The sequence below is a fragment of the Penicillium longicatenatum genome, assembly GCF_028827895.1.
Source record: "Penicillium longicatenatum strain IBT 33135 chromosome Unknown contig_2_segment0_segment0, whole genome shotgun sequence".
NCBI classification, from domain to species: domain Eukaryota; kingdom Fungi; phylum Ascomycota; class Eurotiomycetes; order Eurotiales; family Aspergillaceae; genus Penicillium; species Penicillium longicatenatum.
The window spans coordinates 7,451,820-7,469,106 of record NW_026643120.1 but is presented as its reverse complement, the minus strand read 5'-3'; the positions used below and the strand labels follow the sequence as shown (position 1 = coordinate 7,469,106).

Below are 17,287 nucleotides of genomic sequence, written 5' to 3'. Positions count from 1 at the left end.
GTAGCTTCTCGCGAAGCGACAATCTTAAGGCGCATTACTCCACACACGGGACACATAGAGGACGCAATCGATATGTGGCCACTCTGGACAAGACATCTCCAGTGTATGATCCGTATTTCCGTGGATCACTCACGCCCCAAGGTTGGCCACTCAGCGATGCGGCCTAGGAGAGCGGGGACATGAACCAGTACGACAATCACTTGTACCTATATCCACTTCTCCAAAGCCGAATAAATCACAAACTCAGAAATTCTTATTCGTTATATTTTAAAATTGGCGGCCAGGTTTAATTTGTCTCGGTTATATACACCGTGCCATATACTTGGCCTTCATTGCTAAATAGCTTATTTATTCCATATTATATTGTTTATCCTCTTTCATGTTCCTATTCTCCTATTCTCCTATTTAAAAAATCTGCTGCTTTGCGGCGAGATTATTTAATAATATAAGACAAATAGGGGCTACACTGTATCATCTGCCAATCCTTAGGGAAACATGAAAGACGAAAATATGAGACGCACTATCTATGTGGTTGACCATCGTCAGCATCTCTTATGCTTAGGGCCGCTGGTAACTCACCAAGATAACCAATCTGCCATTTCTGCTTGGATGCCTTAACGTGAAACATTTCTGTGATAATCACTCTGTTAGGTTTTGACTGCCATATTTCCGGCACCTTTTTAAAGACTGTTTCTAAGTCGTCCATTAGATACGACTCGTGGAACCGTTTTGCAAGAAGAGCCGCTAGATCAGCCATTCTAACCTTAAGCTTTGGCTTTATCGCCAGCGCTGTGGTTAAGATTCTTGGTAAGAGCATCGGATCTAAGGACAGAAATGCTCGTCGATAGTACTCCAGTTGGTCTGAGCTATCTCTAATGCGGATTGCTTAGGGCTTTATGGAAGCAACACGAATCTCTTCAAGCTAAAAGGCTCTCTGTAGGCAAAAGATCATTGATTGTAGCTGATGCACTAGGACCTCTGCCGGAAAGAGGGGCGATTGCTGGAGCCGGGACGCCATCGTGAAGAAATATTCCTGGTCATGTGGCTAGATCTCTTTGGATTTATATCCTTCCATTTCTTTAGTTTTAATGCCCATAAAGGCATGGCAAATTAAAGCGATGCTCGCTCTTACCCCAAAGGGCCAGTATGGCCGATTAGGCCGCTGGTATGTTTTGAAAAAGCTCCACGTTAGTGACGTATGGTGTCCTAGGACGAACAGGATGTAGCCTATCTGCAATTTTAAATCTTCCAAAGACATACAATGTAGATCTGCCGCTCGAGTCAAAACATGACATACAGAGAGCAGCTACCACAATAGGCTATTATATTACAGGACGAAGCTTTTCTCCCAATCCCTCTCGCAGCGATGAATGATGCACCGTAAAGCCCTATTATCTCTAGGCAGCATAACAGAAACGAAGAGGTAGTTCAATACCAGCAAGAGTTGGTGAATTGTGTGCGGTCCCCTGTCAATTATAGCCGGATCAGAGGCTGACGGTGGAAGCGTGACACGCGATAGGAGGTTAGTCTGCATAATGATTAAAGAGAAGCGTCTCAAATGTCAGGCTACCGCTCATCTTTACCAGAAGATGTATTTCAAAGTAGGGCTTTGTCCTTTCAGCATCAGGCAGGATCGCGTGGGTAATAATAGGAAGATAGCTACTGTCCACTTCGTGTGTAGTAGATTCTAGATGAAATCTTTTTGGTATCGGCTTTGCTTCAGCACGTTCCTGTGTAGAAGACGTTGTATCGACATCAGGGTCCTCCGAGTCTGTACGCTGGATAGCGGGCTGTATTTCTCCGCTGCTATCTTCTTCTCGGGTTTTTGTCTCAAGATTTGATGGCTCTTCGGATTGTGTCGATTGGCCGTTGGGGGCAAGCCTTCTCCGCTTCCTCTGTCGTCTGGATTGTTGCTGGCTTATCTCTTTGTATACACATAGATCAGGTCTACCACGTCTGACGCAAGTCTGGCAAGAAGGCAAATCACGATCGCATTTCGATTTTGAAATATAACACGGTCGACAGGATCGACAGGATCGGCGAGTTGGTGTCATATTTAATAGAACCAGAAACATGTCTACTCAAACCCGGGGTAGGCATAGCGTTATGGTAACAGTACTCACTAGTAGGCGGACATTCTATGATAGCAACCAAAGCAGGAGAGTCATGGTATCTCAGAGACGCTTCTATGCCTTTATATGGTATTAAGATAAAGACGTGTTATGGGCACACTGCATATCTTGACGCCGATCATTTGACTTTTCCGGTTTTGTTACGTTTCACATTTTAAGTCTCAATTGGCATCTTTCAATCTACACAGTATAGATCCCGGGACTATGATAGCTCCTAGGACCAACTTATTTATTCCTAGAGATGGTATTTTGAGGAGCGGGGGCCAAGATTGTGGGGCAAGTGTTTTCGAAAGTCAGCATGAGGGCTACCTACTAAGCGTGCGAGATGCGCGAGAAAGCAAATGAGATTCCTGCATGGACACTATTATATCTGAAAGAATATTTGAACTAGATAGTGTTTGATTTACGGCTAATGATGACCACAAAGCCTTTATTCAGCTTGAACATTCTTGATCTAGCGACGCCGCTTGGTTGCGTTAATAAGGCGAAGCTACTATCACAGATCGCCGTGTCTAGCTACTGCTACCCTTATTCTATCGATAATAACAGTCACGGCAAATTCAACAAGTGGCGATGCGATATCTAAGACTAGGTCTTAGGATTCTGGCCGAGTTCAACTGTTGAAACTTGGGATTCTAAGTCGCATTATTTTCTATTACCGAGATAAGTGTTTATCGCTAAACGGAAAATATATAGGACGCAGCTTTGGATCACCAGAATGATTTATTTCTACTCTCGAATATCTTATGCCGAAAGTTAATAACGGGTAACGAATGGTCATCAACCTAGTGAACATGAGAAAAGCCTCTGATCTTGCTCACCAGCACCAATCTCACACCGTGCTTTGGACCGCCCAGCGACAACCCAGATTAGCGTTTTCCAGTCTACCGATGGAAGGAAAAGATTAAGCATAAGACCTACAGAGTCCAGTACTACCTGACATCAAAGCATGTCCTACCCTACGTCAAATTTTATGAAATGGCTTACCAAGACTTCCACCCCAGACAAATTCGGTCTTTGTGGACTTCTCGCAATGATAAGCTAGGTCTACTATAGCCTCGGCCGCCGATTCGGCTATGTACCCCTCCAACTACATCGCGCAGTATCGTGGAGACGCTTCTTCCAAGCGCCGACGCCAACCGTGCTCCAGTGGCTCGACGTTTCGTCATACGCGTAGGGGGGAGTACTTGCAACCCTGGTGATTGCCAACATCATTGCGATCAGCCTTCATTCACAGAACTAGGCGGACGTGCAGAAGCGAGCGGCACGTTTAGCAGTGACCTATCTTATTCCCCTCTACTCCAGGTATAGTATTAATCTTCCAGCCCACGTCTACCGTGTCGAGCGCGGCACCTTCCAGTAGGCCCATCGGTGGCTGGGTCGCATGTGCGTGCTATATTATCTTATTCATGGGTCTATCATGGGCACAGTTGCTCGAAAAACTGCCCTTGGAACTTCCCTCGTCATTCCACTCCTGGTACGTGAAGTAGGCCAGAGAACGGCAGCCCTCCTATACTCCCCGCGGTATCTCTCTCTTAAAGTGGCTCACATTGCACAGGCCGGATATAGTCTCGTCTCGATCTTACCTTGGACGCTCGCTGCGATTCTTCGACGGTGGCCCCAACTCGGCCTTAAAGTCCACCATATCCTTGCCTCAATTACAACCGGTGCTCTTTTCTATCATTTGACCGACCAGGGGTCTCCCTACCGCTGGGTACTACTTAGAGGTATTTGCGCTGGATTTGCCTGGGGTGCCAGAACGTGTCTACACACCATGTGGCACCACAGGTTATGGCGCATCACCTCTCGGCAAGCCCTCGCGCGGTCTTCGAACCGGCTCTTATGGCTTGATATTGCGGTGCTGGTGGAGTGGGTGGCTCGGCCGGGGCAGTATGTATAACTCTGGGCACCACACTGGGGAATCAGGGCATGCTTGCAGCTTTATGTATTCTATGTGGCTTCGGTGGATACCGTGCACACCACACCAGAAGCACGAACAACCCGCGTAGTATGAATAGTCACCGGGCCTTAGCTGGGCATGACTAGAAGAATCGCACAAGCTGCGGATCGTGCGCATGCGACAATCCATTTTCCAGTATGCGTGCTGGGCCCATACGGACACTTACCTCCCCTGGGCAAGTACGGAACCGTCATCTTTGTACTGGAAGGTATTGGACTCTTCCGCGCGCTGCCGTTCATGTGGCATCTCGTCTAAGAAAGCCGAAGCCGGAGAAACATAGTGCGACGGCTAGTAGTTCTGTGGTAAGTCGAGCTGAAAGATTTCAGTAGGTGCTCTATTATTTCACACACTACCTATTGCCGTGCTGACCATAAAGACCATCCCCACTGGGTCGGGGATGAAATCTCATAGATCCTGGAACTCGACTGGATGTTTGACCGGGACGATTGTCCCGAGCATGGTCATCGAGATGACTGGGGGTTTGATGTGAGTAAAGCCTTTCGTGTTGATGATATCAGGGGTGGGGCTGACTTAAATGTAGATCCTGCAATTCACCACGCATATCCTAGGCGCTCGACCCGTGGATCAACTTCGTTATCGCAACCGCACGCGTTTGAAGTACCTTTTTGAAGCTATTAACATTGCCAAGGATTTGGCGCGCCTGCTGGATAATACTGGCGGGACGACCGCGGTGTTAGGTAAGTGTCCACTAGCATATATCTTTGAGGTTACGCCAGAGCTGATTGATCTTAGTATGCGTAAGCGATCCGATACGTGTAGCTGTACGTCATATCATCCACCAGAGAGCGAGTGGTCACCTCCGGCTGATTGACCTGGACCTGGAACCTTCTTGCCCGTGGTGGACAAACGATGATCCGTTCGACCCAACTTCAGCCGAGACTGGTACCGGCTCCGGGCCCGTTTGGACGCCCGCTTCCTCATCAAACACGCGTAGCACCCCTTCGCAGACCAGGCGGCTCTTAGGAGAAACGCTCGTCAACGAGAGACGATCCTGGCAGGGTGATCAGCTGGCTGGTGGGGGCCCGCGTTCTAATCACCAAAGGTGGGTCCGGCAGAAAATCATCGAAGGCGGCTTCTAATTCGCCACACGTATCAAATCTTGTATCTGATCTGCAGCAGTCTTATCCCTGTTGTTGTCCAAAGGAAGATTAATAGTTATGTTATTTATTGGGAGAGAAACATGGGGCTATATACACAACGAGAAGATCCAGTTTATTTCCAATTACCTTGACTCTTCGTATACATACTTCGGGATTAATTCCGACGGTTCGGCTTGGTTCCTGATCTGCACCAGCCTCATATCACAGCAATCCCACGCCCACCACGGGCTACTCTTGCTACAGGATTATTTGATACCCCTATCTTCAATACTCAGTGTAATTACCAGAAGGGCCGGCAAGTGTATGAAAAGGAGTAGAATGATCACATTTCATTACACATCTAGGAAACGCACCACATAGTTACATGCAAATTGACAAACAATGCGAATGGACATTTCGAAAGCATCAGAATTGATTTCAATAGCCTCAGTCACATTCATACAGCCCCACATTATACATGCGCTAGACAATGCGGCATTGGACAAAACATCGGAAGCGGGCACGCGGCTTAATCCCGTCGGTCAAGTCGTGGCTTTTGCTCGACTGCTGGTTACTGGACTTGTCCCGGGAATTGCTGACTTGGCGGAAGTTTCACCTTCTAGGGCATTGGCTGACCCTGACCTGGCCGCCGGAGACGGGTAACATGTCCTTACTTATTCATCCGAGCACCAGCATTGGAGACCGGCGTGGGTTGGACCTTCTCCTTAAATGATGTTTGATATATGGGGATCATTTTCTCGCATGCCGCTAAGCGACCTTCCCAGTTCTGCATATTTTCTGCAACACCTTTTATTATATGCACCTCTCGTTCGACCTTTTCTATGCGTCGCTAAGCTACCTGAAGGTGTTGCTCCTTGCGCTGTAGCGTTAGGAGAAGGTTGATGTTTTCCTGACGCGACTGTTATAGGGCAACCGTCAAGTTGACATTTTCTTGCCTTAAGTGATCATACTTATGTTTAATCTCTCTAATAATCGTGTCTATGCAACTAGGCCGAGAAGTGCTCGTCGTCCGCGGTATCAACTGATCGTGCACGAATTCATAGTTATGTGGAGAGGGAAAGGTAGAGAAAAAATAGTCGCTCTCCGCGCCCTGTGAAGTTATGTTTATGGAATGAATTTTCTAAACTGAGATGGTTAAATTAAAAGACATGAAATTGACAAACTCTTCGGGGTCTTCTAGCATTTAAGTATCCCTTAGGTCACTTGCTCAGGAGTGCCAGGAAATACCGAGCATAGAAATCGTCGTCATGTGGCCTAAGAGGTGTGTCAACAAATGCTCAGGGCCGTTATATAGACCTACTATAAGATACTGCTTAGGTTTGAAGCCTACACGTGAACCAAAGCGCTCTAAGAAAAGCACATCCAGATCTCCGAAAGCGCAATCATGGTCCTAGAACCTAGGGCGAGCATTTTAGGATCGCAAGAGCTCCTAGGACCAGTCAAGACGATCCTATACTCGACTTTGCTGGCACTGCGATACGTCTCAGGGGACCTAGGACGGTTTCCGAGCAGTTTCTAAATCATCTTTAGTTACGCGCTAGGCCATACTTCCTCGTCAATTTTGTCTTGTCTCTCAAAGCTATAAATATATTGTCCTTTTCCCTTATCCTCCGATCTCAATATCACCACTACAATAAGTGTGGAAGCTGAGATGACTACAAAAACCTATGATTATATGGAACTGCCCCTACTAGACCTGGCTATAGAGAAATCCATATGTTTCGGCTGCGTAAGTCACCGGAGCCAATCTCCGCGAACATCATCTAATCTATACCTCTAGGCATACTTTCCTTCCTATGAATCAAAGCTCGACGAAAAGTCATACAGGGATCAATGGATTAACTTAGAGACAAGCAATTTACAGCGACTCTCTATGGCATTCACCACTCTACCTAACCAATCCCTTTAATGGCTGCTGGAAATAGGGGTGCCCATACACTATCAAATTTCCCTCACCCAGCATCAAGTGGACATGAGCCTCTCTAGACCACCCTCCTTCTTGATTTATCCCATTTTTAAAATTGCTTATGCTGGCGAGGTTCTGTCGCAGCCTCCAATATACCTACAGGCACCTCTTCGTGCCAACACAAACGTGAAATACGAGAATCCGCAATGGCTTAGATTTCCTGGGGATTCAAATAGGTCGATTTTCTATGTGGGAAAGACCTTACACTTCAGAAAGCTTCTGAATGCACCTGGCAGATGATTTGCGCTCCTAGCGCTTTTTTGGATTCAGATTGGCTCTGTTTATTCTGTCTTGCCTTGATGCATTAGAAAAGACTCTGGTTTTCGATCGGCCATGTCTGTACCGATGGATAGTGTGAAAATCGCATTTCTATATTCTGATAATATCAGTCCTGAAAAGCAGCATAGACAAATATCAGGTATAGAATTGTAGTCATTAGGCGCTATTGACCATTTAGCTCAGTAGTTCCAAGGACCTAGTATTCGAAACTCTCGGGATTTGATAGCTGGCATTGGCCAAAGTCCGGCTTATGGTGTTACTCATGGATGTGTATTATCTAGGATAGGTCAAAGTTAGAGCCGTAGTACTACAGTCGATGTGGCATGGCTGTAGTACACTTAGTAGAAGTATTTTGGGTGGGCGATGGCTTAGACCCTGAAAATTCGATCATCAACGAGTGAGGCGACTTACTCAGAACACAGCATGATCGTCGGCCTCTGTTTTGAATCAACAACTAATGCTAAAATTCAGATAATGGTGATAAAGGTGCATGCTGTCGTAGTCGAGCGATGATCGCTGCCCACCGTTTTAACTGTTGAAAATCCGGTCATTGAGAAAATGTTCAACGTTGATCAACGCTCTTTAGACAAGAAATAATTCAATAAAATAAAAATGATTTTTCTTTTTCTTTTTCATGATTTTTCATTGTTCAAAATTTTTAGAAAATAACTTCATTCTACAATCCACTCTGACCATGACCGTTCACTTTTCACCTACCTATTGACTTCTACCGAGCCCGTCACCTAAGTAAGTCAAGGTTTAATAGGCCTGACTTTGCACGGGCAACGTCGATGCCCCCGGAAACAATGCCCCCCAAAAATCGATAGATAGAAAAGACTTCACCGCGGTAACACAAACCGGGCGGTAATAAGACTAGTTAAGAGACCTATAAATATGGCCTCCTTCCCTGGTTCTCTGTCGAAACAGTTCCCCTCCTTACCACATCCGTCAAATTCTGTCAAGCTGAAATCAAGGCGCCTTCCTGCAGTAGACTTATGAGTCCCTCCTCTTTGACCCCAAACTCCTGCTGTCACTGATATATACCCACGGTGGTTACTTAAGCCACCAAGTCACCTGCCTCTCTCTACCTACTGGTGGTTTACTCCACTGTGCCCGTCTTCGTGCCTACAGGCTAGAGCTTGAGCCTTAACTGGCGATAATCCTTTGGTGAGTACTGTGTCTATGTGCCTTGCTGAGTGGAGCTAATAATGTGACTTCTGACTAGCTTCTTGACCACCAGAGTGTAAGTGAGGCATCCTGTAGGTAAGTCCTTTGTCAGCCCCATACCGTCGGACAGTGCTGAAACACCCACTATTACGACCAGCTGGGTCTTGTCAGATACGATGGCCCTAAGTCAGCGCTCCGAGTGTATATATCTACCTACCAGTCATACCGATAACGAACCCGTCATGAGGCTCACGCTCTTGAAGTGAGGGTTCACGCTTTATGAGTCATGAGCCCCTACTTTGGTTCCACTGCTGACATGTGCTTATCAAACAGTGCCTTCAGCGAGTCCATCAGCCAGACCTCCGAGTTTTAAGTACCGCCACCTAGACCCCTTCCCATGTACATGTCGCCGTTATCCTGAATGGTTCGATGTTCTGATACTGTCTCAAGCATGGCTATTTAGGCACGCCATCGCCGCCACAGGTCTCGTGTAGCTGGACATCCGTTGGATAGATACGTCTACTTGGTGCTTCTGCCCTATCACCACCCATTGATCGTCAGCCATGATCCTGGCTAGAGGGCAGATGGACCAAACTGACCTTATGATATTGCAAGGCAGATGATGCGTTAGGTTGGTTTAGGGATAGGACTTGTCCCCGCAAGTTAATGGCTACGCTATCTTGGCAGTATCATGTGTCGTTAATGTAGGGTGAAATGGAAATTTAAAGACTGTAAGTGAACTCTTATTTCATCAGATATATGCTGACTATCTTACAGGGCCGCTAGCCAAGACACTACGAGACATGACGTATAGCTCAACGAGCCTCGCGCGTCTTGCACCGTCGCTACCTGTTTCAATAAGCGATGTATCTCGATTTGAAAGCCATTTTGAAGTGTGAAAGTCGACGTGAATGGTGATTGTCCGATCCCTCCATCCTTTCGCCTTACTACTTATGCTCTTCCTGAGAATATCACTCCATATCTCTGGGAAGTTGAGAAGTTAAGACAGCCATGCAACCAATATACCAACCGACAACACATGATGATTAGTGAGGTGATGAAGCCTTAGTCTGATAAGCTTAGGTCTCGAAGAACACCTTCACGGCGAGTCCGCGTTCCTTAACTACGGAAAATGCGAGTAAGGCGTATGCTGGAGGTCCATCTGATGGGTAGATATCTCTCGCTGTTCGGAATAGACGTCGATCGCAACGAACCAGTCCAACAAGACGGCCATGGAGCATTTAGATCTACCACAGGGCTTATCGCTTTCTGCTATTCTCCTCTATCCCTGTCAATTGTGGTGGAAGTCGTTGTCTCCAGACGGTAGAGTCATCACTTTCGACGACAATGATTCTTTCAGAGAGACATGTGACTGTCTTGCAACAGCAGATCACAGGCGCATCGTTCATCCACTTCGACGACAGTACGCTCCCTACGGTCATGCAATAAGTTAATGAAGCGACTGTTGCTCAACCCTTAAGACAAAGTTCTTTGAGTCACAATCATCCAACCGTTGCGTTCCATCCTGCCTCTAACAACTGCGCGAGACGTCTCCATTGGTAGCTTGCCAGGTTTCTGCCTCAGCGCATCAAAATTCATGATCTATTATACATATATTATCCTTTACGACTGCGTACTACCACTGGGTTAATAAAGTCATTCAAACCGTTCTGCGTGGTGTACTAGAAGCGTTTGTGGAACGATTCCTTCATGCAACGTGTGACACTACCGAGGGAGGAATGGGCACGACAAAGGTCTGCGAGCCCGTGTCATGAGCATAGAATCGTATGCGGACAGATCGCTCTGTTCTCACAGGCCCCTGCCCAAGATGAGTTCCTCACCTTTGGTCTTTGGTGCCGGTGCTCGTTACTCACTGATACAGACCATACGCCTCCCAATAGATACAGTCATCCAGCTCCATTGCCCATTAACGTTTCGCCATCACTTGTGTACACCAGCTAGGACCAGGGTCACGAGTCTCAGCCGCATCACCATATCCCGCACGTCGACACCTATAAGCCTAGCCACCAAGCCGACCGAACTTTGCGTCTCTTTCTTACCATGACAACACGAGCGATTCTTCCTTTGCAGCTATGTCCCGGCCAGCCCAATACCATTAAAGACTGCGCTACACACCGAACTTACCACCAACCCAATCCATCAACCACCTCAGGTCAATACCATAGGGGTGGTTCAACTATTAGCCAGGTACCTAGAAAGGTGAGTCAGAAATCGCTTCCTGATCCAGTCACTAATACCGCGCCCAGTAGGACCTGCCTCCAAGCACACGTCGAGCGAATAATCAAGGCTTCAGGCTACAATGGACTGCCACCTTGCAGCCCATCTTATATTAACGCACACGCCGTTAATATCTTGCGAGAGTTGAGACTTGAATTAGTGTGCCAGACAAGTCTACAAACACACTCCACCTTAGACAAAGAACTATTATAGAGCAATACATATGCTCAAAAGTTATAAGGTCGAGGATGATGAATTGTGAGTGAACCCCATATCAACAGATATATACTTACATCTTCTGAAGGATGACTTATCAAGTGCGGAACATCTCGGCGGCACATGATGCAAACGCTCGAATTGATCCAACGACCCGCCTCTTATCCCACGAACACCCTGAACCGACGTGGATGAGCAGTACCAGACGAAGGTGCTTATCATTAGACTACTCGGAGCTAGGCGCGACTATAGGACGCTCGTTCGGCAATGTCCCAGATAATCCTAGTAGTGCGGCCAACCCATTATGGCGAGAAGAATAGGCCCCTCAGTTAAGCATACCCTGTGACGAGCCTTGATAATGGCACGCGAGCTCGGCCGCATGCAGTCAATTATGGTTGAATAGCATTTCCCCTATCGTTTTAACGTCACATCTTGACGCCAGGTATTCCTCGCTAGTGTGATGCCTCTAGCAAAGACGCCAATTATGAAGACCGCCCTCACACTACCCATAGGTTGCTGGATGATTAATGGCGACGAATGTATATGCCATGCACTCCTAGAGTCCTTGGCTTTCCCGCTACCCAATATAAGCAGCCTTCGTCACGTTGACTGACGTGGTGATTGTCTGTTCTCAAGCCCAGTAAAGGGGCACTATCTAGGCTAGGCAGTCCCAAAATTAGTTGATTCACTTTGGATTCTGCGCCCGTCACCCGTGCCCCAATCGCCTGTTGAAAATCTGATCAGCCATCGGGTAAACGTGAGTCAATGGTTCCTTTTCTGATCTATTCGCGGGTGTGTGTCCAACAAAATGTGCCTCCATGCGACAACCCAAGCACCTCAACAATGCCGCAGGCGTTTGACTGCCATATTCCGGATAGGTAGTTCATTTGGAAGTACAGATCGCCGGTTTCCCAAACGAGAGGGCATGCTGAGCTACATGCTCATGAAGGGCTGAAGATGCATACCACCACGGTTGTCTGTCTCAAATCAGTGCCATGGCTGGAGTCGGTTTTGTGGGCGTTGGCTCGTGGGCGTTGGCTTGTGGGCGTTGGCTTGTGGGCGTTGGCTCGTGGGCGTTGGCTTGTGGGTATTGGCTTGTGGGCATTGGCTCGTGGGAGTGGTTCGTAGAAGTCGGCTCGTGGAAGTTGGCTCGTGGAAGTCAGCTAGGAGTTAGGAGAAAACCAGATACCTCTGCTCAAGGTATGCTCCATGGTCGTTTCAGTCGGCTACAGCTTTGATATAAGTTAAGAGAGAGAGAGGGAGAGAGACCCGAAGCGATCTTTAAGAGTCGACTAGAGCGGGCATTGGTTAACTCTAACTTGAGACCAGTAGAGCCACTAATACATAGGCTATATTATTAGCTGGAAGCCACTAGAATGCCGAGTATTAAGCAAAGGCGAGTATGAAGAGCTTTAAAAAGATCTCCTTGATCTGATATCGACTAACTTATTATAAAGGCTAGTGTTATATGCGGACTAGCTCCACGGGACGTCGCGTAAATAATGCGGCCCCCGCGTCTAGGACGACTTCACCGCTTTTGCCGTCGCGTTAGATTAATAGTAGCTTCCCCTCGCCACGTACTAGTCAACGGGCGTGTTAATGCCTGCCGTTCTCGCTTTGGGGACACGAGGCTATGTTTGCGTCTATAACGTGCGCGCGCTGATACTATTCAACATTCTTACTCGATAAGTAGCTTAGCTAGCGAACGTTATTATTACTACTAACCTATCCACCTGCTACGCGACTAATGTTCCGATCTCCACGGATATGAGTAGTAATCGAGCATATATGCATTACAGCCTATCATCTTCTTATCTAAGTAATACTATGCTAGCGGATACTCTATTCATGCTTCGATTGCTTTAATGAAGGCACGCGATCGAAACGAGACCAATTTCGAGAATTAAGTAGAATATAATAAAGGGAATTACCTGATTCGATGAGAATATCGATGGATCTACCCATATCTATAGGGGCTAGGGACTTGTCTCCTAGGGAGCACGTATGACATCACGCCTATTGGTACTTGATCTTCTATTAGTAGAGCGATTGTATGTAAATGTGGCTGACGTGAAGCCATATCTTATAGCTATATAATATAGTCTATAAGACTAGTAAATCTAGCCTGACTATTATTATAAATCTAGCTATTAAGTGCTACTACCCATGGATGAACTTTAGCTAATAAGGTTCTATAAGACCTTTTTATTGCAGGCATCACTACTTAGCTAAATCAGTCGTTCTAAGGTCTAGAAGATTTCATATAAGGTATTATTAGTTTACACCATCTCTCGCAGTATCGATGACATTACGTTCCTACTTAAGCCAGATAACCGAAATAGATCTCTTATAATGCCCATCGGTTGCTAGTCTAAATGGCACCATAGTGTCCACATCCCCTCCTATCTAATCACGTGATATATGGCTCCGGCCTCGATGCTACTGAAGAGAAGTCGATTTAAGCTTCTAGAAATCCATACCCATTATACTGGCGAATTAAAGAATTCAGAGAAATCTATACTCAGTGGTATCAGTTTCACCCGGGAATTCACTCTAATAGGTGTGGGGATCTACGAAGAGGAAGCCGTCATTATGTAAGGCTTCCCGTCGAACTACCGTGGCAGAGCAAAGCAGGAGTCTTGCTTATTGGTGCCGGACATCTAGCTTAATTGCTACGTCATTCTGCTACAGTAGTAAGAGATGCGCCAGGATGATGGGGTGCGATATATAAGCTTGGTGTCTCTACGTTTTATCGTCCGGTTGAGTTTCTATATCATTTACGCCGCCGCGTATATTCCTGGATGGCTGCGTAAATATATCTTTGCTCGCTCCGGGCCCTTCTCAGCGCGTGTGTTTGCTCTTTTTCTAACACAGCAAGCTCTACTAACTTTGACGTAAAACTAGTGATGCGTCATGACATAACGCTTGCTGGCCCCCTCATCAGCATCTCAGCTATCGCACAGTCATGTCTCATCAGACACACAGCTGTGCGTCGCTGCGTTACTGATGTCTCGCAACGCACGATCACCACAAGGCCTTGACTTGCCCGATTAGGCGCATTTTATGGCCCACGTTAGCTATTGACTGACAAGAGTGACTATCAGGTTCTTTTGTAGTATTTTCAGGTGCTTATATCTAGTTTAAAGTAGAGTGCTCGTCATGCTGGGCAAACTCTAGGCCGGTGATGCAGGGCTCATTATGCACGCTGCTTATGCCTACATAGTTCCCTGATAAGACCTCGATGGTGTATCCTTCTTGTAGAACTATGACTGCTATCGGTAACACAAATGCAATATACCATGCTGTTCGATGGTCGTACTACGGCAGTCTCGTCAGGGTGAGGGGCAGGGCAGCTCACAAAATGTATTTGTAGTGTACGTGCATAGTGTCAATTTATTGAATGTGCTTACCGCTGTATTCAATTTCATATGGAACCTACATTTGTGGTCATGGAGTTGCTGCGCGTTAGTCTCATATTTATATCATACGTGGTTGACATCGAACTGACTTAGTCCCGTTTCTTTCATGATGAATCGCTGTTGTACTCTAAACAAACCAGTCTAGGCTTCATCGGTTATGTGTTTATGAGGCAACTAGAGATATACACGTCATGCGCGCGGCTTTGATGTCATGGCGTCTGTGGTTCAAAAAGAGAATGTTTTTCATTGATCAAGAGAGGTGCGGCTTTAATATATATACTACAACATGTACCGGGAAGGTCCAGCCAACCGGATTCATGGTGTAGGGCCTCCCAATTTAGAGAAATGACATAGCTTTTTTCTTTAGTACACAACTGCCGGCCCTATGCTATGACTCTATTTCCTCCAGAAGGACTTGACAACGGCTGTTGGCGAGACACATACAGTGATGTGGGTGGGGTCTTTTCCTTAGTTGGACGAGGTGTGCGCGAGGGGTGATATACCGCCTAAGCGACTCTTTTGACAACGCGTCCAGACTCAGCATTGACAGTCTGCTCGTCGACGCGCTGACACTGTCATTATCAACAAATTGTTGTCAGTGCTGGTCACCGTTCCAAGCTGTTCACCGTCTTTCGAGCAGGCTCAACTGTTTACCAACGCTCATTCAACTGTTTACCATCAGAGGCTCAACTGTTTAGAAAGCCGATCGACTGTTTAAGAATGCCGGTCGACTATTTACGCACTTAACTGTTGATGAAAACAGATTCAACTATTTACCAGAGCAGGCTTAACTGTTTACTAGAGCAGGCCTAACTGTTTATCAGAGCAGGCCCAACTATTTACCAGAGCAGGCTCAACTGTTTACCAGAGCAGGCGCTACTGTTTACGAATGGTCATTTAACTGATTATGGACGCTTAGTTAACTGTTAAAGCACGCTTATTTAACGGTTCACGACGCTTAGTTAAGTATCACTATAATAGACTAGTTGCTACTATAGACTATTGATCACCGCATCTACCCGTCACTACCAGAGCTAACCTTAATAGTTATCTTACTTTTCCTGACCTCTAAGATAGACGTGAATAATGCGTTCTTGCCTAAGTATGATGGTCTTTGACTGAGCTGACCAGCCTAGACGTGTGTGTATATATGCTTTATGTGTGTATATATCTCGTGAGATTAGATTCTAGATATAATACTACTATGCACGGCGAATTCGGTAACCGCAAAATTCTGGGTTTATTTATTCTCTATATAATACTATCTTGGAGTGAAAACAGACCCTAGAATGCGCTCTCCTAGCCCTACTACTAGTCTCTTCGCCCGTGGCCCGGGCCTATATAAGTGAACTATGGATAGAGGTGTAGGTCTTAGCTTCTTTAACTATAGAGCGAGAGTTAAATACTAGTCCCTAGCACCATGTAGAGGTGCCTATATTTCGCTAGAGTTCCTTGGTTTCGTAGCTTCCCCCTATAGAGTCCTTTGGTTTCGTAGCTGTCCCCTATGGAGCACTTGGTTTCGTAGAGTATCGTACTGCGGAGTCCCTTGATCTTGTAGCTGTCCCCTACGGAGCACTTGGTTTCGCAGAGTATTGTACTGCGGAGTCCCTTGGTATCGCAGCTGTCCCCTGCGGAGCACTTGGTTTCGCAGAGCATCGTACTACAGAGTCCCTTGGTATCGTAGCTGTCCCCTGCGGAGCACTTGGTTTTATAGAGCATCGTACTATGGAGTCCCTTAATCTCGTAGCTATCCCCTGCGGAGTACCTTTTTATACTCGCGGGGCTCGTGGCAGCGAGGGAGCACTTTTATTAACGTAGAGTTCGCACTACGGACCCGTGGCCATGGAGACCCTCAAGCCTATAGATAAGAGATGGAAACCATGACACACGGGAGTGTGAGGAGGAAAGTCCTAATATTTTCTAGGCTGGAAATCTGGCGCCTTTTATGTCAAGTTAGCTACGTCTCTTTATAGAAACCACCTACGTAGATTAATAGGGACGGCCACTAGTTTTTAAGGAGTGTTAAAGTGTTTAAATAGGCGTGGGAGGGATATTAAAGTATTTTAATAGGCGTGGGAAAATTCTTTCGGGACTATCTAGCTAAGAGACGCACGTCTAAACGACCCGCGGCTAGCCTTATTACGCCTAGAGGGACTACCCGTTAGTTCTATAAAAGTCGACTATATACTCTTTAATTCTATAGTGAGACATATTAGTCTACTATAACTAGTAAATAAATATTAAATCTATGGCTTTTAATCCTATAGGAATTAAATCGCGTAACGTATCTAGTTAAGCTAGACAGGCTACTATAAAGGGTTAAAAGAGGGCTTAGCGTAATAGTTATAACCTATAGTAGTTACCCCTAAGTATACAATAAATATATTAAGGAAGGCGCACTAAGTTTAACGGTATAGAAAAGATACCCATCGTGGGCAAAACAGCTTTAGTGTAAATAGACCTTATTATAATATTAATAATCGGTTCTTAACTATATAGGAGATTTCTATTCTATACAAGAATAAGATAGATAGAGGAGAGATTTTACACACGCTAACGGCACGCCTACTACCCCCTCCTACTTTACACCACCTCTATGTTAAGGCCAATTATCTATAGTCTATAGTACCTTACTAACCTCGTAAGCTAGAAGTATCTAATCGCTTTCTCCACTAAACGATAATTTAGCCTTAATATAATATGCGCTATTCCTATTACCTGATTAGGCGATCCCTAAAGTCTCTATTTAATAATCTATAAAGTCTCTTATCTAACCAAAGATACCATAG

The 17,287-nt window shown here is 46.1% G+C and overlaps 1 protein-coding gene across 1 annotated transcript; it reads left to right on the top strand.

Moving 5' to 3' along the window:
• Positions 1-4,521: 4,521 nt before the first annotated feature.
• On the top strand, positions 4,522-5,192 carry N7484_005310 (uncharacterized protein; the record flags this gene model as incomplete). Its single annotated transcript, XM_057115730.1, has 3 exons — positions 4,522-4,578; positions 4,634-4,790; positions 4,846-5,192. The coding sequence occupies 3 exons, from the start codon at positions 4,522-4,524 to the stop codon at positions 5,190-5,192; spliced, it is 561 nt and encodes a 186-aa protein (XP_056975870.1).
• Between the last annotated feature and the right edge of the window lie 12,095 nt (positions 5,193-17,287).